The sequence below is a fragment of the Athene noctua genome, chromosome 10 (genome assembly GCF_965140245.1).
Source record: "Athene noctua chromosome 10, bAthNoc1.hap1.1, whole genome shotgun sequence".
Classification (NCBI taxonomy): domain Eukaryota; kingdom Metazoa; phylum Chordata; class Aves; order Strigiformes; family Strigidae; genus Athene; species Athene noctua.
Genome location: NC_134046.1, coordinates 24,449,617 through 24,473,209, shown reverse-complemented (window position 1 = coordinate 24,473,209; position 23,593 = coordinate 24,449,617). Strand labels below are relative to the sequence as shown.

General features: G+C 39.0%; 1 protein-coding gene across 5 annotated transcripts in view; it reads right to left on the bottom strand.

The window, feature by feature from the left end:
- Positions 1–1,106: 1,106 nt before the first annotated feature.
- Positions 1,107–23,593, bottom strand: part of FAM120A (family with sequence similarity 120 member A) — a 56,621-nt gene continuing 34,134 nt past the window's right edge. For 2 of the 5 annotated variants that reach the window (XM_074914341.1, XM_074914340.1), the window contains exons 11-18: positions 20,171–20,420; positions 18,739–18,853; positions 14,696–14,905; positions 12,329–12,512; positions 11,274–11,411; positions 9,660–9,801; positions 5,788–5,884; positions 1,108–3,064 (exon numbers count right to left, since the gene is read on the bottom strand). In XM_074914341.1, the coding sequence (XP_074770442.1) occupies positions 2,753–3,064; positions 5,788–5,884; positions 9,660–9,801; positions 11,274–11,411; positions 12,329–12,512; positions 14,696–14,905; positions 18,739–18,853; positions 20,171–20,420 (1,448 nt within the window). In that variant the 3' untranslated portion in view covers positions 1,108–2,752. Of the gene's footprint in view, positions 3,065–5,787; positions 5,885–9,659; positions 9,802–11,273; positions 11,448–12,328; positions 12,513–14,695; positions 14,906–18,738; positions 18,854–20,170; positions 20,421–23,593 lie in introns of all 5 variants that reach the window. The other 3 variants (XM_074914342.1, XM_074914343.1, XM_074914339.1) reach the window with 2 other exon arrangements.

Here is a 23,593-nt window from a genome sequence, read left to right as displayed (position 1 = left end):
TGGAAAAGTAAACGCAGCACCTTACATTTGTGCCAATGACCTAGTTAACTTGTTGTACTTTCACATCCTAATTTTAGTCACACTTGTGTGGATAGCTTGTCACACTTTGGCTGCCCATGAAAAAATTTTGCCAGCATACTTACACTGAGGACAGGAGTGAAGTCGTTACACTCGCAGTACACGGCACATTGGTGAAATCTCCCATGCACATTTGTTTTTGTTGATACTGTTTATTCCATGCCCATAACCAGATTATGCTAGAAAAGTGAAACTACTAGGAAAGAGGACAATTAGTGCCTCAAACCTTCACCAGAACACCAGGATGGGTAATACTTCAAGACTACACAAGCTCCAACAGGGAGCAAACACCACTGCAGCAGTGCAGGGTAGGAAGGGACACAAACCCCTCCAGAATCTGACAGTGGGATCCCCTGGAGAGCTGCCACTACTCTCCAGCTTGCGTGGAGAAGGAAGGAGAGAGGACTAACTGCCGTCATTCACACGAAACAGCTGCGCTGCTATAAACTGCCTCTACACCCAGAGCACAGAGCTGTTAACACCACTCATGTAGACACAACACCAGAGCAGAAACGCTCGGGGCGAGCCTGTGCTTAACACTGTGTGTCAGGCACTAGAGTAAACAGATGAACATTCAGATAGCGACAGCAGACAATAAGGGCGTGCCCAGACAAAAAAGCTGTTCTGGTATCAACTAAGGTATACATTTCCAACTCCTCGTGTTATGTCAGTATAATCCATGACCTAGAGAAAGCTCCCGGATAACGGAGTGATTTATTCTCAGCTACAGGAGCTGAGACACAGGCACTGTCGATCATCTGATACTTCAACCCCCCTGAGCACCTGGCATTGGTCTTTTTCTTCTTTAAACAACTACCTGTTATTTCCGTCTTACTTGCATCTTATTAACCGTCTCACATTTAAACACGGACATCTGAAGTAGCTGCCCAGGATGAAAAGGACAAAGCATCACCCCGACCAAGGGCAGCATTCCCCAACAGCGGCCGTGGGCAAGGGTTGTGTTTGCTTTCTCCACCTTTTGCGAGGACAGGATGTAGTCTGCTAACTCAATCACTTTATTCGGGCATAGGAAAACTTTTATTTACAACATGTTAATTAAAAAAATATTTGACAAAAAAGGCATACAGTATTTTATACTAAAAGAATAAAGATTTTTATTAAGCACTGTAAGTTGCATTCAATAGCCTTCAAATACACCACACCACAATCCATCTACAACCAATCAAACCCAACAGTAGTTCATTCTTGCACAATCCATGAGTTGGGGCAGAACTCCCTTCAACTTACATTAAGATACCTACTTAGCTCTTGCGGGCAGGGAATGGGGAATTACACCTCATTTCTGATCACTAATGTGTGATGAAGAGCATCAGGAGAATTATATGAAAACGAATATAAAGAAATGATTCTGATTTTGAAGTACATTAAGTTTGGAAACACTAACAAAAACATCAAAATGATACAGGTATATTTGCTTATACTAAATTCTTGATGGGAAAGTTCTCAAGAACAAGCCATTTGTTTCCTGCTACAGAAGGGGGGTACTTTTTTTTTTTGAAGATCAAAGCTTTTTTTTTTGTTTTTCACAGAATTTCATATTTGCTAATATGAAGGCATAAAACAGCAACAGAGAACAATAATGCATACAGCAATGAGTACACCAGGGTAACGTTGATATTCAAAACGGCTAGATAATTTTTTTTTTTTAAGTTTTAGAATAAATGCAACAGAGGTCAATAATCACAAAATTTTAAGGTTAGAGCAAGATCAGTCAATGACTAAACATAGTTAACATCTTTTATAGGACTATTACTGATTATTAGCTTTTTGTTTTGCAAATGGGCACAGTACTTGTAAGAATGGAAGAAAGAGGACAATAACATGCATAATATTAACTACACACTTTAAAAATTATGAACCATGCAGAAGTTTAGCTCAAATAGTAGTACTAATGGTCTACGTCTGATTCAAAACCACATAGTTCATTGATCACGGATGCATGGTATTAGTCACAAAAAGTTTCAGAACACATTGTGTTTATTTTGAAAGGTCATTTGCATCTTCTATGATTTCAAGTTTATCTCCATTTAACTTGCTTGTAAAGTATGTATGATGTATATTTAAAATCAGCAGAACTGCAATATTACTCTATAATTTTTAGTTTCGATAGTTTGCACATTTTAACACAAAAGAACCACATCAACGGTGATGAAATTTAAGAAAAAAAACTGTGGTTGTGCCTTTTTCCCCCCATAATCATGAAATCAAAGCCTTAAAGAAAGCTTTATTGTGACACAGTAATGCAAAATCAAATATAATGGCATACATATGGTGCCAAGTACTAAAAATTATATTTTAAGCTATATATACTTAAAGACTGCCAAAATTTGTTTTCTTTATATTTCAAAAAACAAAACTACAAGCTTTTGTCATAACCAGTTTAAACTTTATGTATACTTCATTTTAAGTGCGGGAGTCAAATGCTCTTCATTCTCTTTCTTTTTTGTTTTATTGTAGCATTTTGACTACAACTGGTTAAAACTAAAAATGTGTTGTTTAAATCTCTGACATCAAAGAGGGATCCGAATTTCCAAAGTCCTCATTTTTCTCTTACGGAAAGGAAAAAATGTACGTAACTGTAGGCTCTCTTTCTTTCCAGATATTCCTAATCCTGACCCTTCCCAACATCCTTCACCCTCTATAAAAAATAAGTTTACTCTTCTTTTTTTAAGACAGTGGCCTCAAGAGTATCATCTTTATGGCAAACACTGTCTGCATTTAGTGCATTTAAGTGAGGATTTGTATTGCACATTTTAGAGTCATTACTCAAGGCACTTTCAGACTGATTGGAAGCCCTGATGTCTCCTGTATTCCCATTCATCTGGGAAGCTGGTTTTTCCTCATTCACAACTCCATTTTCAGCCAGGGATCCATCTGAAGACACAATTGAGGATTTAGATTCCTCTGATTTTGACTTAAGTTCTTTGGCTACTTCTTCTGCTGAAGCAGCATAAGGAGGTTTGCCCTATTTTTTAAAAAACAGAAGAAAATTACTGAAGAACCACTGCTATATATTTACAATCTGTTACAATGACACTATTAATAGGCAACATGCAGTGTGCAGAAGTATCACAAGCGAATACTGAGTATTACGTACTGCTGAAATAAGAAGTGGCATACAAAATAAACAGCACAGCACAGATGAGAGAGAATTTTCAGTATCTGAGTGCCTTCTAGCCATGCCTCCTGATGGTTCTGTGGCAAAATGCCCTTTCTAACTTTGATGCTTCAGTTATTTCACTATGTAAGAGCTACATACATGTCTGGAAACACCAAAACTGAAAATCAATATACAGCTTAACTCTGCTTCTTGGTTCATATACTTTATAATTTAATGATATGATTACATGTTATTCAAATACAAACCAAAACTTTTTTCAGACAATTTTTAAAGAAGTGCAAAAGTACCATGCAACATTATCTATACTAGCCTATATGCTTCTGAGATTAGGAGAGTGACTTCATACAAAAAGCATATAGTAGAATCTTACAAGACTGTGTATAGCAATAAAAACCAGATTTATGCAGCATTAAAATGTATATTTAGTTTTTTAAGTATCTGCAACAATGAACCTTAGTGTTCCAGAAACATAATAGGCTTTAAATAACAAAACAAAATAAGTAGGTTGGGTTGCTAAGAAGCAATGTACTTATCTGTCACACTGTTAACAGAGTCAAGTACTAAGAAATGACTTAAGAGACAGATACCTCATACACCTCAAACAATAGCCAACAGAGTGTTTTAATTTAAATTTTCACATAGTAAAAACAGCATGGTTAGTACTTTTCTGAATTGATGAAAGATTTTGCAGGTGAGTAACAACTGCTGCTCTCTAGCATCAGGATCACAAACCTTGTTATCCAGAAAAATCACAAAAAATTCTTCCGTAATGTTGCATAGGTACATGACTGGCATATGAGGACAATGAACATTTATCACGTGTGTAAATGTGCTTCTTTACAGACTTTACTAAGTTTTAGATTAAATACATGCTTTTGTTTCTTTCCAGATCAAGAATGAAAGGTCTCATCTTGTGAGAAAACAGGCATGTCATGTTTGATAAATACAAATTGCTTATTTCAATCAGATTCTTCAATCTTTCTTCATATCGCCTCATAATAAGCATCAATAAAGCCACTGTGGGGATGATCTTACTTGGTGTAAATGCCCATGTCTCAATCTGGCCCTGCACAGTCACTCTTTCCTTAACTGCCCAGATTTGTAAGACAGGGAAGTACACTGTTGCCAGTTAGTCTTAGCTGGGTATCAAAATCTATTTGTTATGCATTAAGTTTGCCAAGTCCTTCCTGCCACATGCATTTTAATTCACCTTTTTTCTCTTCCTGTAAAAGGAATATATACTAGAACAACTGATGACTGTAAAATCCAGTGAGCTCAGGAACAGTCAAAAGCAAATGCCATTTATCTTTCTTCTTCCTATCACAGGCACAATTTTAGACCCAGATCCTTGTGATTACAAGTATTCACCATCCAAACTACATATCATTAATAAAAATGTGAATACCCAAACTTGCTGACTGTCAGGACTATCTACCGTCTAGCTGAACTACACTTACATATGTAAAACCATAGTAAGGCAGGAATATTAGGAAACTCTTTCTCAGGGCTTCCTTTATTTCACAGGTTAAGGTACTTGGAAAATTAGATACTACATCATTAACATGGTGGTTTCTCTTGTATTTAAAGTAAAATATGTAAAGCTTCAAATACATAGGTACATTTGTAGACCTACATAATCTGTGCACACAGAAATTGAACATGGAAGAGAAGTATTTGAATTTTTACACCTAGAACACAGCAAGTTTTACTTGAAGTTAATAGGTGCTTCATTATCCACTGGAGAACATTCCTTCTCTTACTGATTCCTGCAAACACCCCCTACTCTTACATACTAACGTCTCCATGACAAATTGCACATTCAGGACACATTTATGGTGAAATTTTTCCACCTATTTACTACCCACTCATCCATTACCAGTGGGACTTGCATCAACATTCAAAACTGCATAGCCACAAGAACAATGGAAAAGGGAGGAAAACATAACTCTGAAGCAATTGGCATTTAATACAAAACAGCAGTTTGCTTCAGCTACATTTAAAGGACCCATGGAAAAGACAAAAACCATGATCCGTAGATGCTTCGTACATTGTCACTGAAAATGAAACTGTGTGCTCATGGGGGCAAAGAGTGGTCTGTTATTACCTAGGAGTTTCTTAGATTTGGAGCCATGCAGCAGCCAAGATCCTTCTACTGTCACTAATTTCTCTTCATGAGGTTGGACTGTGGTCCCAGAAAAGAAACTGGGAAAGAGTGGGGGCAGGAACAGAGATGGCTAATTTGTTTCAGTTTTATATTTCTCCCATTTTCCTAAATTTTCTTCTACTCCCACGGCTGGTTAGAGCTGTGTAGGCACAGCCTTCATATCAAAATGCATTTTTCCACGTCTGTCTTTATAACCAAAGTTTGCTTATAATTGAGATGCAACGCTTGCCTGTCATCCATGACTGGTTGTGCAGCTTACAGCTTCAACACGTAGGCAAGATCATTGTAAGAAACACTTTTATCTTTTTAAAGTTGTGCTTGTCAATATTAGCTGGTCTGGAAGTCCATACCATCCTAGCCTGTAAACTAGAGTGTTTTGAAGTCAGGCACATGGCTTTATTACCTGAATTGCTCCCTGGCTTTTATAACCTCTCCCATAGTACCTTCCGCCTCTTCCAAAAGTTCTTATCACTGGAGTGGAAATAACTCCTCTAGGACGCCTGTAATTTTTGAGGAAAAGGAAGAAAGAAAAATACACATCAGCTTCGTTTAAAACAGCTTTAAATTTTATTTTGCTGCAAGATTTTTTCTTCTAGCTTTATTGTCTGCTGACTAACATTTATATTTCTTTAAAGAAGCAATATGACTAATTCAGAATTACAGGGTTCTACTGCTTTCAAGTGTATGAAACCTAATAAACCTTTTGTTTTCATAGAAATAAAATTACTATTTCTATACTTCTTCTAGAGAAACAATAAACGAGTACTTTCAAGTTTTGCAGAAATATTTTCAAAGTGTCAAACTATCCTTACAGCGCTTGAAAAACAGAGCTCAAAATACTTTCACCTTAAAAAATACACAAGCAATTTGAACCATTTATAAGGCCATTTCTCCCATTTAATAACACTTCCCATGTATAAACATGCTAGACAGACAAAATCAGATAAAAGAAAGGAAGGCAAAATACAGAATTGCTTCAGTTCTGATGGGAGAACACAAAATTATCAAAGAACCTGTAGGCAAAAAATGAGGCTTCAGCCTTCTCTGACATGTAGGAATTTATCAAGTTTGGATGCTTTCAAATGGAGGCTTCCAACCAGGACACATCAGGTGGTGACTTTCTGATTTGATTCAATAAAGATTAGATCAGATCAAACCAAACTCTCACTCAGCTAAAACTATTTTTATGCCATCAATTGCAAAAACTCAACTTCCTTGTTATGTCAAGGACTACTGCTCACCTAAAAACCCTTTTTTTTCCTCTACTAGACATACGTGATTGCTCTACTTTTCCTCCAAATCCATTGCGCAATACCAGGAGGTCCCAGCATGAAGACTGACCCCTCTAATGCTGGCAGAGAGCAGTCAGGTGCTGCTCAGGCCCAGGCCTGCATGCAGCCCAGTTTCTAAGCTGCATGGGCTGCAATTGCCCAGTTTGCCATTCTGGCAACAAATGACAGCTGCAATTCAACTGTATCCCATTTTCCATATACCTGACAATACCCATATGGCAGCAAGGTCTCTAGAAGCTGTACAAAAAAACGCCTGAAGAGGAGGTAAGCTTTTCTGTGGCGCACCTACTTCCTCTGTAGCTTTGCTGCAAAAACTAAGTTACTCTGAACTTAGTGGAGAAACACTGATCTGTGACATGCAAGTCTTTTCACACACATGCATATTCCCACACTGAACAATAAGAGTAAGAATACTGGGATTTAAAAGCAACAGCAAAGAACAGAGGAAAGAGCTGTGTGTTATATTTGAGTAATTCTCACTGCATTCTTTCCAAAGATTTTAACAGGGCTTACCTATGCCATTTGATTTTTTTATGCGGTGAAAGTGCACCCTTCAATGAGCTAAGATTTTTCCTGATCACAAAAGCACACTAAATACATTGATGGATGGAAGCCAATAAAAATGCAGCTGGTATAATTTTATACAGTAAGAACAACATCCAAGTTGCATTGCACAGAGACATGAGACAATGGTGAAAGTAAACAAGCCTGACACGATTCCCTCTGCTGAAACAGATACAAAATGAAATAAAGGTGTGCAGGACTAGGTGATAAATTTGAAACAACGTACTGTGCAGTTTCCTAATGGTGTTCTTTAGTAGGAAATAACATCTTCGAATAAGGACCCCAATCTTTAAAATGCCTGTCTTTAGACAGAACACTAGCATTAGTGTGTTTTCCTACTAGGTTTTATTTTTAGTATCAACTGACACGGCAAATAAGCTGCCTGCAGTAGTTTTTTCCCTCTCTACATGTAGAGTTACTAAAATTAGTCAAAGAATTTAACATCAGTTATGATTTGATGGGGGCAGGAAGATATGGCATCTTCCCATCTTCCTGAGGTGACAACTTGCACTCAAAGCTAACTGCCCAAAGATAGTACCTCCGACAGAAAGAAAATGTCAGAAAAGCTGTCTCCTAACTCAAAAGCTACTATTGGAGAATAGTATTTCTCTGCCATAAAGGTACTTCAAGGAGCAGTAAAACCGCTTCGGTGATTTGACTGCTTCCCAGATAAGGAAGGTTCTCAGTTTAGGACTTGCCAGTGTTAGTTCTTGGCTACTGATGTTTTGCATAAATTCATGTATTTGCTTCTTCAGCAAATGGAGGAACTGCTATTCTGTGAAGGAAGCCAATGGCATGTATAAATAAATGTAAGCCAGATCGGAGCCTGAAGGTGTCTCCAGATCATTGCTGAGGGTGCCTCAGTCAGACAGCAGTCTCTGAGTGTGACGCTGTAAATCACCTCGACGTTTTCCACAAACAGTACTGCAGTCAGTGTGCTTAACTGAAGAAAAGGAACAAGCTCTGTAGCAAGCCAGTCTTCTGTTTATGGATCCTCAGAAAAAACAGAACTTATGACCACACGCTAACCTCATCTGAACGGTGAAAAAAAAAAAAAAAAAGTTATTTCCTCCACTGAAACTGAGGAGTAAGTTTAAAACACCCAAAGGAGCCTAGTGCCTCATCACACACCTTAGTTTATTCCCCAGCTCTCCAGCTGCTACTCTGGAAGAGCACAAGTGTACCACAGACCCCACTAGCCTGCACAGTTATCTGACAGCTGTCTGAAGCATCTAAACCACTAGATGCTTATGTTTTGGCAAGGGAATCTCATTCTGGAGAATAAAATGTTCCTACCTATATTTGCTCCCCTCAAAGTGTCAGCTTTGCTCTTACACCAATGCTGTTTTCTGCTGCTCAACTTTTAAATATTTGTTTCTGCTGTTCTCACCCCTCCCTGTCCCCATACCAGCAGCTCTTGCTTCTCCCTCTGCTCCCATTCTCCCAGGGTTTTAGATCCAACCATTTCTTCAGTCCAACAAGACAGGCATTCCAACAGCTCTTGCTGACTTTAGCACTATACTTTAGAGTGCACATTCGATTAAACTAATGCATAGAGAGGAATTAATGCAGTTCAGACTTATTCTTTCAGATTGCTGCTTCCTAGATCAAGATGGCATAAATACACCTACTTTACTCCATTTCCTTAATATAAAGACAGTCATAATATATAAATCACATTACGTTGGGATTGTCTCCTGCAATAGTTACAATCTTAAAGATGATAGTTCTGTAAGGCACAGAACAATTAAGCCTATGGAAAAAAAACAGTCTTAAAAGTAAAGGACTGGATATTTTTTGTAACAAAGTATTTATTTTTCAGAAATGTTCTGCACCTGTAATTTCAGCTGTAGTGAAATGAAGTGGAAGAGCTAAAAAAAATTAATATTCTTTTAAGCATATCTCCCATCATGACTGTAGCAGATAACTATTAAACCTAGAAATGTCCTTCAGGTGTTTTACTGCTTCACAGAAGTAGTACATAATGAAGTTATTAAAATTTTTATCATACTTCTTAATAAATGTTCTACCATGAGAAAGAAAGGAATTGAGTGCTATGATAGTTTTGACTGGGTATAATGTATTTATTGATTCCAGATAAGAGAAAGCCCCCAAGTAATTTCCTCATGCAAAACAATCCAGTGTGTTTGTGTATATATATCTATATATCTATATATCAGATACAGAATATGATTTTTATTTGCACATAAAAATGTTTATACTCATCTGAGTAACTGATTAAAAGCATCTTAAAATGAATGCAAATACCTCTCTTGAATACTCAGTGGGCATAATTTACCTAATGTGTCCTAAATTGTGTTGTATGCAATTTCTAATGCCTCCAACTTCTCCCTGTTTTACTTTTTTCCCCAATCATTAAATTACCTACGAAAAGTATGTTCCATAAGGCTGCACTTACCCTCTTGCTGGTCCTCCCACAGAAACGACCTGCAGAGGAAATGGCCCTCTACCCCCTCGTCCACGTCTGCTTCCAGCCCAATGGCCGACTACAGTGCCGGCAATTTCAAGTTTCCCTCCCTGAGAAGGAATAGGTTGGACTCCTGCACATAAAAGCAAAACCAAACCTTGATCTTCACAATCATAACATTAAAGTTACAAATGAATGCAAAACTAGTTTGCCAAGATTTTATTACATGTACAGTTTTCTCTTTTGATACTAGGAGATTATTTCTCATTTTGAAGTCTTTCAGAAGTATTGTACCTCCAAGAGTCTTTCCTTCCCCCCTTTTTGAAAAACAGATACTAATTCTGAAAAGAAAAATGATCTTATATGAGTACTTCAGTTTCAGTAATTAAAAATGTTTTAGATAAGCATTAAGAAACTGATGTGAAATTTTACAAGCTATCTGAAGATTATTTTTTTTCCTGCATTCTTAATGAAGAAGTAAATTTCGCAGGTTTAAAGGCACCACATATCAGCCTAAGACACACAGATTATAACTGCTTTAAACAACTTACTAGGCAGAATTACCTGTACTAAGTTGTTATAAAAATATAGCATTTAAATTGATCTGAGTGTAAAAAGTAGGTTTACCCTTCCCCTACCAAGAAAGCAGCTAAAACTGCAATTGTCTAAAATATGAATGTATCTTCTATTCAGGTTGTTCATATCATTATACCTCTGTTTTGCCCTTAAAAATCAACTCTGTGGCATAAAACTTATTTCAGGAAATCTAGATAAGTGCAACTGAGCCAGATGTTACTAGTAAGACCATCAATACTGAAAGGGTTACAAACACAGCCTTTATGCAGCCACAATTAGTCTTTCAACATTAATACGCTAAGAACTAAACTACTGATTAAGTTCAGAAAGGCTCACACTTCCCTTACAAGTCTTTCAGCTTCAAATGTACATTGTTTACGGGGGCAAAGTGATTCACACAACGAAGCATTAGAAATATGTTCACTCTTAGGATAAAAGCTCAGAGGCCAGAAAGAACAGCTAAATATATAGAAAAAATTTACCCTAAATGGGGGATTGGAATGGTTTCCACTACCCCACCTCATACAGGAGACAAGCAATAGGCACACAGGTAGGTAAGTAAATCACACCTGTGTCCACGCTGACAGTGATGACAGCAAAGGATGGGTTAGCAGCAACACCAGTCAGCCACTGCTACATTAGGTTGTTTTTGCAAAAGCTTGACCACCCCCCAATTTGAGAAAATAACTGTTAATATAGTCAAGCAAAGTTCAGCTGATTACAGATTCCACCCTCACATTTTGAAGTGCAGGAGACAGACCGTCTCGTTAGTGTTTATGGCTATCCTGTGTTTGGAAGAGGAGTTCTAGGCATGAGAGAGGCTGGCGCCGAGGGGGCTTGTGGCAGGGACCTGGGGAGAGCGCCTGGGAGAGCAGAGCAGACAGCAGCCTGGGCAGGCTCTACAGAGGGAGAGCTGAGACAGTTAGGGAGAAAGGGAGATCGGCAGTCAGTAGGAAAGCCTCAGACCAAACCATAAGTGAAGGAAGCCGTTGCCAGAAGCTCTAAGAAAAGGGTTTTGGGTATAATTACCGCCCTGAAACTTGCTAGTCCTGTTGCTGTCATTGCCAGAGAAGGCTCCGGAGTGTCCTGCCGCTGCCGCCACCCGGAAGGCCCGGTAAGCGCCTGTGGCTACTGTTTCCCCATAAGGGCCTCCGAAGCCATAGACTCCTGTTAGACCCAGGGTAAAGAAAGACAGGGGAAAAGCTGTGAGGGGGCCAGGCATCTGGGAAGGCCCCTAGCAGAGATGCTGCTGCCTCCTTCCACCCTTCTGGAGTCAGCAGGGAGGGCTGTGCTCCTGCAGGTAATGCTGCGTGGGAGCAAGCCACCACCACCGAAGAAGCCTGGCCAAAGATGTCCTGCTGCCTTAGCGAGCACGGGGTCTCTTATCAAAATAGCAGGCCTTTAACCTGGGTTTGCAACGGGCATCCCAACTTCTACGGCATAATGAGCGTCATACAGGCTTGCAACGATTTTTTGGCAGTGAGGTCTGATGGCTACAGTTGTGGCACCCCAAGAACATCTTACTCCCAACGTCCATTATCAATACACCTGTAGGGCTTGGTGTCAGAGAGATTCTGAGAAAGGGAATAATTCTAGAAACAGACTGGAATGGTTGAATCAGTATTTACATTCAAGGGTGCCAATGGTTAAAAGACTGTAGCAAAATACAAAGCGGTGGGGAGGAGGAAAGGTTGTCTTCAACCCTGCCAGTTAAACTGTGTCCATTAATTTAGGCATTCTCAATATTTATAAATATAAATGTTTCGAAACAATGTACAGCGCATATAAGAGCTTTTTCATATCATCCCGTGTTGATCCATTCCTCTTTTTCTATTTTGTATCATAGTGGTAAAAATATTTTGATCTGGCACAGTTACTAAAAATCCTGATAGAAATACACAGCAATACAGTATGTTCCATAACTAATAAAAGTAACAACAAAATACAGCGATTGGCACATGACAACACATACCAACCACTTGCTTTTATGTATTTTTCTGATGAAATTGAACAGGCAGATCAGTTTGTAGTTTTGGAAATGTGAAAGACAAGGTAACGCTTCACACCACTGTCCCACCACTTACCAGCAAAGCCTCTCCCCCTGCCCTGAGGTGGTGGGACTGGCCCAAAGTGTCGAGGATACATAGAAGCTGGATAGAAAGGCATGGCAGGTGGAGGTGGGAAAGGGAGAGGATGGTTCTGCCTGGAGAAATTTAATCCTTCTAGGATGCTCTGACGCATCTTTTCAACCTTGGCTGCCTGCTCAGCCTATGAATAAAGAGAAGATCACAAAGAGATGTTAAAATTTTGATTTCAGTTGTAGAAAGATACATTTACACAACAAATTCAGAGAAGAAAGCAAAATAATAGAAGAATAGATAACTACTGCAAACAACTTCTATAAAGCTAGCTAGAAGATTACAGTAATCTGTCTTGCATATCTATTAATAGTCCAATGATATTCAAATTGTTCATAAGAAAATCTTTATGTATTGGTAGAGAGATGGGAGTCTAAATATTGAGACAGTTTAGAAGCTGGTAACACAGAAATAGTTTACAAGTTAAAAAGGGTTTTCCAGAAAGGAACTGAGAAACTTCTGTCTATAGTCTCTTGAACACTTAATGCAGCCCTTTACTTTAAACAGAACAATCGTCATAAACCTGGATTATAAAGCACAGTCTATGTAAGCAGGCTAAAGCATACCTGGAGACTAACAAGCCTGAGAGGTACCACAGCCATCGTCAATATTTAATCTATGACCAGTTTCCCTTGAGTCACAAATAAGAAGATGTAAGCTGTTTTGTTAAGATTTCGTACCTCCCAAAAAGTTGAAAAAAGTTTTGGTCATTCAGGAAACTTGATTTTTGTCATTTTCCTGTTTTCATAGTTGGATACAGCAAAAAAACCTAATTTATTTGTATTTTAAGATGGCTGTAAGAAATGTCAAAAGGTTTTTAGCTTAAGGATAAGAATGACTTCATAGTCTGTAAATAAGTTAGAAATCACAAATTTTCTTCCACTGTAAAACCACTGCAGCATAGTCCTCTGCAAGAGTCTTGCTAGCTTGACACAAAAAGAGTACTTGAATAAATCAACAGAGATAGTTTTCAACTCAGTTGCTCATTACATCACAATTACATTCAGGTTTCTGTTTCCAGAGAGAAAAAAAAAGATATTAAAATTTATGCCAGTTTACTTTTCCCAAAGCTACCAAAATGACATCTCAAATCATCAATGAGTTAGGACAGTGAAAAGAGCTGAAAACCACTCATTAGCCATTCACTTCATATTTGTCTTTTAAAAGCAGAATCAGAGAATCATCTCAGTTGGAATCTTGTAGATCTTCCAGTCCAGCCATTAACCTCCCCCTGACCATTCCCAACTCCCCCAGATCCCTCAGCGCTGGCTCAGCCCGACTCTTCAACCCCTCCAGGGATCCCGGGGACTCCCCCCTGCCCTGGGCAGCCCATTCCAACGCCCAACAGCCCCTTCTGCACAGAAATCCTTCCTCAGAGCCAGCCTGACCCTGCCCTGGGCAGCTTGAGGCCATTCCCTCGGGGCCTGGCGCTGGGGCCTTGGCTCCAGAGACTCATCCCCCCTCTCTGCACCCTCCTGGCAGGGAGTTGCAGAGGGCCAGGAGGTCTCCCCTCAGCCTCCTCTTCTCCAGACTGAACCCCCCCAGTTCCCCCAGCCGCTCCCCAGCAGACCTGTGCTCCAGACCCTGCCCCAGCTCCGTTGCCCTTCTCTGGCCACGCTCGAGTCATTCAATGGCCTTTTTGGGGTGAGGGGCCCAAAACTGAACCCACTCAGCAAGGGGCGGCCTCCCCAGTGCCGAGCCCAGGGCTCAGATCCCTTCCCTGTCCCTGCTGGCCACGCCAGTGCTGACACAAGCCAGGATGCCATCGGCCTCCTTGGCCCCCTGGGCACACTGCTGGCTCATTATCAACCTCCCCAGTCCCTCTCTGACCGGCAGCTCTCCAGCCACTCCTCCCCAAGCCCTTAGCGCTGCTGGGGGTTGCTGTGGCCCAGGTGCAGCCCCCGGCATTTGCCCTTAGTGAAGCTCATGCAGCTGGGCTCAGCCCATGGCTCCAGCCTGTCCAGGTCTCTCTGCAGAGCCTCCCTACCCTCGAGCAGATCAACACTCCCACCCAGCTCAGTGTCATCTGCAAACTGACTGAGGGTGCACTCAATCCCCTCGTCTAGAGCATCAATAAAGATGTTAAACAGGAGTGGCCCCAACACCCAGCCCTGGGGACACCACTTGTGACGGGCTGTCAACTGGATTTAACTCTGTTCAGCACAAGTCTTTTGGTCCGGCCATCAGCCAGTTTTTGACCCAGCAAAGTGTAGAGATGATACATGAAGTAAATGACTGATAAACCAACCACATCTAACACTTCTGAAAATCTGGCACACTTGATACTCTTGTCACACTTCTGAAACTACACACCTGACCATCACAGAGGTCAATGAGCGGAACTTTCTCCCGGCTTGCTTTGATGAGCTTGGTCTGGAATAATTTTCCATCAAAATACATCCACGGACAGCAGTGCTCCCATGGAATTGGCTGTCCGCAAGCATCATTTGCAAAAAGTGCCATATCAACACCACTCATAAATAAAGCAGACAGCTGAATTCCTCGGGGATCGAGATTCTCAATCTGTTTAAAAAAAAAAAGTAAATTTAGTAAGGTAATAATGACACCTAAGTCAAAGTTATTCCAACAGTTACATTACTTTCAAAACTCTTGAAGAGAGCAATTTTAAAAGGTTGTCCAGGCTTCTCACGTGTAATTGCCAATTTGACTAGAAGAATGCACCAGAATCTATCACCTGTATATGCAAAACTGCAATACTCAGGAAGGCTGCTGTCCCATCCATCCATCCACTTCAGAGGTGAGAAATAAAACCAAAAACCTCTTATTTTCTCAACAACAAAGCACAGGCAATTATTTCTAATATTTTAATGTTTTAACTCAATTCACATCAAGAAGTCAGTAAAAAGTTTTAAATAAAATACTCATCTTTAACTTGTAGCATGTGGTGTCTAGAACATGTACAACACATACTTCAGCTGCACTATGCAGTACAGACTTTTTCGAACAATGCTAAAGCAGGCTATAGCAAGGAAAAGCTTTAAAGGCACAGATAGCAAATTAGCAGTAGAAAATTCCATTTAAAAATTTATTTAAAGTAATCTTGTGCTTCTGAGATATTCTGTAGAAGGTTTCAGGAACAAGCCCCATCTTAAGCATTCAATTTTTCTTCCCATGTATCACATTTCCCTTCCAACTCCTTTATAATGGATTTTCTATCAGCTTGATACAAGATTTTGCTGTTATAATGTCTCTTATTAATGAAGTAATGCTTATGCATAGAACAGCTTTATTTAGGTTGCAGGATAGATACACAAAGGTAGAACTAAATAATGAATAGTAGCTTGTGGTGGAAGCAAAAAGCATTTGCTTGCAGCAAATATATTTTTAGCTCTGGCATAAGAAAATATCACTACTAGTGTTCTCTACAATACTTCTGAAAATATCAGCCCTTTCTTGGGAACATTTTCAAACCTTGGTATTCAATTTTAAAATTAAACTACATTACCTTCCTTATGCATAAGCAACCTTTACGATCCAAACCACTATCCAGATCATTCTGCAGATATGCAGCTGGGTTCAAACTCAGCTGCTCTTTCTGACTTCAACAAAAAGAGAAGTAGCTGTTTCACATGAAGGCAGTAACTGCACGAAATATTGCATCTTTCAGTTAACCAACATGTATTATGGAAATGATCCATATTACTCTTCATGCACAATTTAAAAATACAAATCAGAGAACAATTTATATTAAACAAAATATTGTGCATTGTTTATCACTTGCCTTGTCTCTGCCTTTCATTTTGTGTGGGAATAGAAAAAATATTTTCTCTGGTATTTGCTTTCTTAGACCTCCAAGGCCATCAATTTTCACCATGGGGTTTCTTCCTCTTTGCATCAAATCTTAAGACAGAAGCAAGACTTTGATAACTCTTACAGATACCTTTGCTAAAATCTCTGCCCCTAGATGTTATTTGTTTATTGTGCTCTGTTTTGAAAATGGACATTGAAGACTTGAGTGGCTAATACACTGCTGTTCTTTGATGCATGAAGCCTTGCATGCAAAACTGTCATTTGAATCTCCACTGATACCTACAGGTACAATTACTCATCTTCAGGAGAGCTTGGGGTAGATGTCTTGAACCATGCTCTCATGGTTCTCCTAAGACTTCAAAAAGGCTCTCCACTATACTCTGCCAAGTCCTACAGATTTGTAACCTCAGAGGAGCTACGCATATTCCTGCTGAACATACAGGATAACTCATTGCCAGGTCATTCCTTTGGCAGAGGTTGGTCACATGCTTCCCCGATGACAAAGTACTGGTTTCCATACAATGCAGACAAGTGCCATCTTCTTTGGACCAGAATCTCTGGCGTTCTGAAAGACCCAGTAAGCACACAGGGCTCCAGCATGAACATCTAGGAAACACCTTGAAAAGGGAGTTCCAGCAAATGCCTGAATAATTCTCTTGATGGACAGGATCTACATTCAGGCTGCTCTTAAGGAATTAGCCACAATGAGGAGTACTCAAAAACGCTGTTGTCAGGAATCTAATACACTTATAATTCATGTCAGCAGCAATCCAGTTCTAAGTGTTGAATCAAACGAGCAGTCTTGCATGAACTCATCAGGTGTTCATTATAGCTGTCTTCATCCTGTGTTTCTTCACATCTTTTCATCAATGAGGGAAAGGCCAAATAAATGTCTTTCTGTTGGATTTTACTTATGTAATTATTTCTTATTTTTGCTGTTAGCATTCAGTCTTTGGTAAATGGGAAGTGGATTTTGTTTTTCTGTTAACTCTGCCATTACAACCAGTAACATGTGAATTCTCTGCTTGCTGTGTGACAAGGTCAAATAGATTCTGAAGTGGATTCAGTTGTTTTCTTCCCCTTACATTTAGTTGTACTTCTATGGATAAGTGCTGGGTTTCCATGAGCAGACTGATTTGGTTTATAGAGTGGGACTGAGAAGTCTTTGCCAGGGTCCTACATGGAAGAATGAAACCTAGATTCTGCACATCTCCCACAGAAGAGAAATAGTCACTTGCTAGCTTTGAGAATGTTCTTGGAGACTTGGTATCAGTGGCAAAATACAGAAAAGCCTAATAGCTGAAATCTGCGTGAGTTTAATTACTGTTTCTTCTGAGAAGCGTGGTGCTAGGATTGCTGCTTTTGTCTGTGCCCCTCTGCAGTGTGTACCTGTCAATGAAGAAACTCTGGAAACAAGTACCACCACCTCCTTGCTGACTGAACTAGGACAGCATGTATCCAGGCACAGACTGTCCTGACTTGAGCCCTACAGTACATGAAAGACTGTCTGAAATTACTTCTTCAGGACGAGGCTGCATGAAGAGGCAGTTAGCATCTCATCTCTTCCACTATGTTGACCATCAGAGCAGACAGGAGATAAGATGGATCACTTCCAGTTGTGCATTCCCTATATATTCTAATACCTCCCATAGCTTTCAGTTATCAAATACACTATTGGGCTTAAGATACATTATGAAGAAAGAAGCATCTGGAAGTATTTCCATTCAGAAAAATGTTTGCTTTAAAAAAAAAGGACAAAATTCTATCATTTTATTCAGAGAACTTCATAGTAGGTTCTGAACAAACTCTGAAGAGCAAATAAGGTAAAAGCAAAACCAAACCTTGTATATTTTATCTCAAAGGCTAGAAGAGGAAATTTCACTGTGAGCATATTAAGGTTGAGTGGAGAAATCCCCCAGACTAAGACGATGTTGCACAGATTGAATCGCATTTTGTGTTTACAATCAGGATACCACACAAAACAACTCTTACCAATAAGCTAGCAGTATTTACTTTGTATAATACTACTGTATTAGAAAAAAATAGAAACACTGAAATCTTAACTTTTAAAACCCTCAAAATAATTATTTCTACAAGTCTGTATTATTAACAAACTGCTTTCCCCTGTTTTCTTCCTGCATTTTTCCATTCAAGATTATGCAAGTCTCTCCCCATTTCTACACTTAGTTGCAAAAATCTTCTGAATGCTGAATCATGAAAAAGTAACCAGCTTGGCATTTAAAAATAGCCGTACAAGGAAGACGTCTTTCTCCTCTTCTTTTTTTTAAACTTTTCAATGGAAGCACATTTGTTTCAAATTTTTGAGACAATTACTTAAGAAATTGTGAGAAAAGGTTCTGCATAAAATATGTTTAAGATTTTTGTTGCATATCCAACCAGTAGAACAGAACTGATTATCAATTTTTGCAACACTTTAAAATATTAAGATTAGTATTTTTGAAAGTATAGGTAATTATGCAAGGCTTTTAGAGAGACTGGCATGTACACATCAGTCACTACAGTTAACAATATGCATCAGCTGGGAATAAATCTCTTAAATTCTGAAAGTTATAGTTAAGAATTACCTTGAGTTCCTGAAGCTGGTCAGGTTCATAGAGCTTTGGAGACAATGCTTGGGCAAGAAAAGCATCAAGTTCCTGGCGACGAAGTATACGAACCCCCGGCCACTGTACCATATACCTACAGAGAAAGCCCATAATTATTCAGAAGCTTCCTTTAATAGGTAAATCAAGTGGTATTTTATGCCATCAGAGGTCACAAGAATGCAACAACAAAAACATATTTTTTGTTGTCTAGACTTGAATAGTTAAAAAGGCCAAAACACTAAATAGATTTGAAGCTTAAATTTGTTTAAATTCATATGGAAGAGCTACTGGCTGTGACTCAGTTGTGCAAATGCTGCTTCAAGTGAAGAAGGGGAGGACAGGCTGCCAAAATAGAATTTAAAACATAAGTGGATTCTGATACATCTAAAAATAAAATAATATAAAGATCAATGGTCTTTATAAGAAAGGCTCATGGTAAAAGGACTTTGTGAACATGTTTTCCAGTTGACACATTACTCAAAAATTATCTAGTTGGTGAATTTTATGCTCACCATGTCTTACTGAATAAAAATTTATATATGTCACATGTCACAGGAGAAACACACTGTCTAAATGAAATGAGGAGCTCTGCTTTAAGATGACATTTGGACTATTTTTTTGTATACTTACTATTCTATAAAGAGAAAAAGAAATGGGCTTTAGTGCTTAAAAGACAAGACAAAGTTCAATATAACTGAAGACAAGTTTACATGTATCACTTTCAGAAATGGCTTAAAATTTTTCAGGTGCAACATGCTAACCTTGGGTTATGTCAGATTTATAAACTAGTTGTATTGCAAAAAGGTAAGCATCTCTCAGTTCCTCAGTCAATTTTCAATCTGAAAATTAAACAGGTAAGTATTTTGAACCTTGTGACTTTCTCTTTGAAAAGCTGAAGTATAGAATTAATACTTCAACTGTTGGTTATCATCATTTCAACTAGATAAGCAATTCTAACACAGGGAATCTAACACATCACAGGCAGTTTCATTCACATGAACTTTGCATCCCGATAAGCTGCTATGCAGCCATTCTCTGAAGAACTCTTTCTTTTGCTTTACAACTTCACCAACATAGCCTCTCAGACCCCAAATGTTATTTTTTAGTAAGTTGAAGCCTAGCATATAATAAGGGTAAATTAATTCAAATGCTACAGTGGCCTGTCTGCAACAAAATTTTTTTTTTTTTTCCTCCTTGTTTCAGTCCTCTAGAGACAGAAGAAACAAACACTGAATATACAGCATGCTTTTAAGACTCACTGCAACAATGTTCTAAAACCAAAACAAACCCCTTCTCCTAGTGACGCTGCAAATAGGAATTAACAGTTTCATGGTTTAATACAAAGTCAAACATGTCAGAGTTTACACAGTATAAAACCTTTCTTTCATTCTGTTTTACCTTAGGTACTGACCTTAGTACACAACAGAGCACCATAAGATGAGTGGGCACATTAGTTGGATTGAGCATTGCTGGTGTATCTGATCTCATACAGGCCAAAAATGCCCTCATTCTTCGGTTCTTGTCTTCTACTGCTTTTCCCAGCCACAGCTTCTTGAGATTAGGACAGGTCCATTCCCTGAATGCAAGTGCTTCCACCAGCTCAGGGGTTTGAGGAGATTTTCCTTTGTAAGCAGCCCATTCTTTAATTATCACCGGTGAAACTACAAAATGGCAACAGTTCAAATAAAACATTCTGAGTTAAAAAGCAGCATATATTTAAAATTTTGTATGCAAGAGATTTTGATCCAAAAAGCTTCACTTCGAGGCTTCAACAGATACCAATGTTCTAGATTACACAGTCAAATTGGTAATTCAAACTGTATGGGCCATCTTTCAATTATGAGCACTTAATTTGTAAGTGCATGCAACCAAGTGTACACTAGGAATTTTACATTACTATTTTCAAATTAATAGACAACATAAAGGAACTACATATATTTTTCTAAAACAAACAGCATAATTCAAAAATAAAAATAGAACATAAATACAAATATGTTCTATGTGTGGTCTTTTAAGGGCAATATGATCCTAGTGATTTTATTCAAATCAGACTTAAAACTTATGGCATACTTGCAATGGAATGAGATCTTAAATATGGGTGGGTTTGGTTGGAGGTTTTTTTGACTAAAAAGTTTACAAAACATTACATAAGTCTTTAAATGTACTGCACTGCTTTCCATTAAGAAGTCAGTATTTTTGTGTCTGCTAAGCTCCCTTTCATTCACATCAAAACAAAGACTGTCCAACTCTATATTGCTGATAAATCATCTCCCTTTACGTTTGAAGGCAACCAAAACAGAAAGTTTAAAAAAAAAGTCAAGACTGAGAAATGATACTTTTGGCCTTGGAATGACCCCAAGTTTGACACAGCTCAAAATGTTTGCACTCTTCTTAACTCAGAGCCCAGTTACGCAGTGTGGAAAGATTCAAGGAGCTTGTTAGTGAAGGTTCAGGTTACAGCCCAGAGAGATTCATGGCAAGAGCACAGACCTGCTCTTTCTGCTAGAAACCTTTCTGTTACAGATCGAGAAGAGAGTACTGCTCGTGCCAGGACAGCCCTTACAACTACAGAGTCTCCTTCAAGCAAACAGACATCAGCCTTACAAGTAATTTTACAGTTAGAGGCAGTCAAACCATATCAGAGGTGATGACTGGGACTAAAAACAGAGCCTCCAGAACATCCCAAGGCACTCTCATGCTTTTCTGGAATAAAACTGCTCTAACATTATATCTACATTTCATAGAGCTCAGGATAACAAAGATAACATGCAGCAATGAAAATAAATATTCCGATATATTTAGTAGGCAGCCTCACTACAATATCATGTTCTATTTTGGTTGCTACCAGCTTTCATATGCCACCAAGCTATAGAAGATGGGCTTTAAAAGCCAGCAGAACTACTCTGTTATTTGTGCATAGTTCATCACACCAGTCTCTACTTCTTATTTAGGCCTGGGACAGTAAACATGAACAAATAAAAGGATGTATTTTATGTAGGCTTTCAAAGACTTGTTCAACTGCTTTAGGTCTCAGAAGCAAGAGATACTTCTGGACCAAAACTACTTAGCTCCTTCAGCAAACACAATGAGGCTACTATGCAGAACACTTTAATCTCTTAGCAGGAAAAAGAAAAAAGCGCCAAACTGTTCACAATTGACATAAAGTGGTTGTGTTTTGGAGGTTTTTTTCTTTCCTTCAACACTGGAAGCAATATTCCTAGCTGCACTCAAGTTTCTCAGTTTGTTTGCCTCCCTCCAGAGGCAAGCAGATGCAAACTCTATATGCACATGACATCTAAGCACCCTCAGATGACCACTTGCTCAGGTTCTGCAACTCCTGCAACAGCTGACAACAGCAAGGAAACAGCTCTACAGAACACAAATGTTTCACCATTGTTCACATATATTTCACACATAAATATCTCAAGTTTTGAAGAAGGGAGTATGTCCACGTTTTCTACCCACAAACCTATGTTTCAAGATTCAAATTTGGTACAAATCATTTAATCTGGGGATGACAACTTCTATGACTCTGAGGTTAAGGCCACAGGAAGAATACCTCTGTTCTCAAAACACTGTCTTCAGAAACATACTACCTGTAGAGGTCACACTGGAAATCCACCCTGGCTTCAAAATTTTGTGAAGTAATGGTTATTATTGGAAAGGTCACCATGATTCTTGCAGAACGGTTTAATATGAAGGTCATTAGTGCACTGGCAAACAGTATTCTCTCTGAATGATGGGGATGAGGAATTACAGCTGTATCAGTCGACAAGTAACTGTAGCACTGTTTACCCAAATTTAACATTTAAGGTAAGGGATGAATTGAGGACTTGTCCATATCCACTTATTTCTCTAGGGCATTTCTTACACCTTTGACAACTCTGTACTGGGACTGCTGCCAAAGCCAGTCTTCCTCAGCTGCTAAGGATCTCTGTCCTCAGAAGAATGTTTTGTGTTTTCCTCCGAGGCCTTCTACTTTGAGATAAGCCATGTCTACTCTACATTAGCTACAATAAACACTCAAGATCAGAGTGTGTTTCAACCACAACATCACAGTGCTAATTATGCTGGTTTTCATATTAAACTTCCTCCTGCAGCTGATCAGCAGATTTGAATACTCCAAGTAGCTTAAGCAACTGCAGAGTGTATTGACATCTGCTTTGAACATTACCCTCACAACACTTTAAGGTCAGTCCAAGTAAAAAGGGTCAGCATCAATCTGCATTATAGTAACCTGCCTGATAAACTGCCTGAGTGCTGTTACAGCCTCTGAAGACATTAGCAACAGCATCCTGCATGCTCAAGCTCTCTGTTAGAGCCTTTGCTAGTAATTACAGCTCAGGTGGCTTTGGTATGCTCTTTGCTTTTTTTTTTTTTTTCCCCATGAACTGAATATGAGGTGTGAGGTACCCAACACCACTAGAAGGTGAGATAGCTAAGGCAGATTAATCAAGCCTCATTTTTAACCCTATAATCTTTACTGACATCACAGTTTGAGCTGAGCATGCTTTATTTTGCAAAAGGGCTACTGCCCAAGATACGGCTTTCCTTTTGGCAGGACAAGCATCAGCTGAATACATCCTTGATGGAGAACAGTACATCACAAGGTGTCTAGGCTTAAAATAACAAACCTCTGGATCCAACCAGGAGTTATGACAGCTTATACAAGTGTGCATTTTTCCAGAGTGGGAAGGGCAGATGGTTTCATCTACACATATGTATTTATCAGAACATGGGAAATGACCCGTTTCAGAGCTTCAAAAGAAGAGCAAATCAGACACTTTCCATCTCCTCAGAAGGAATGGCAGCACAGCCCATGCTGTGCCCTTGG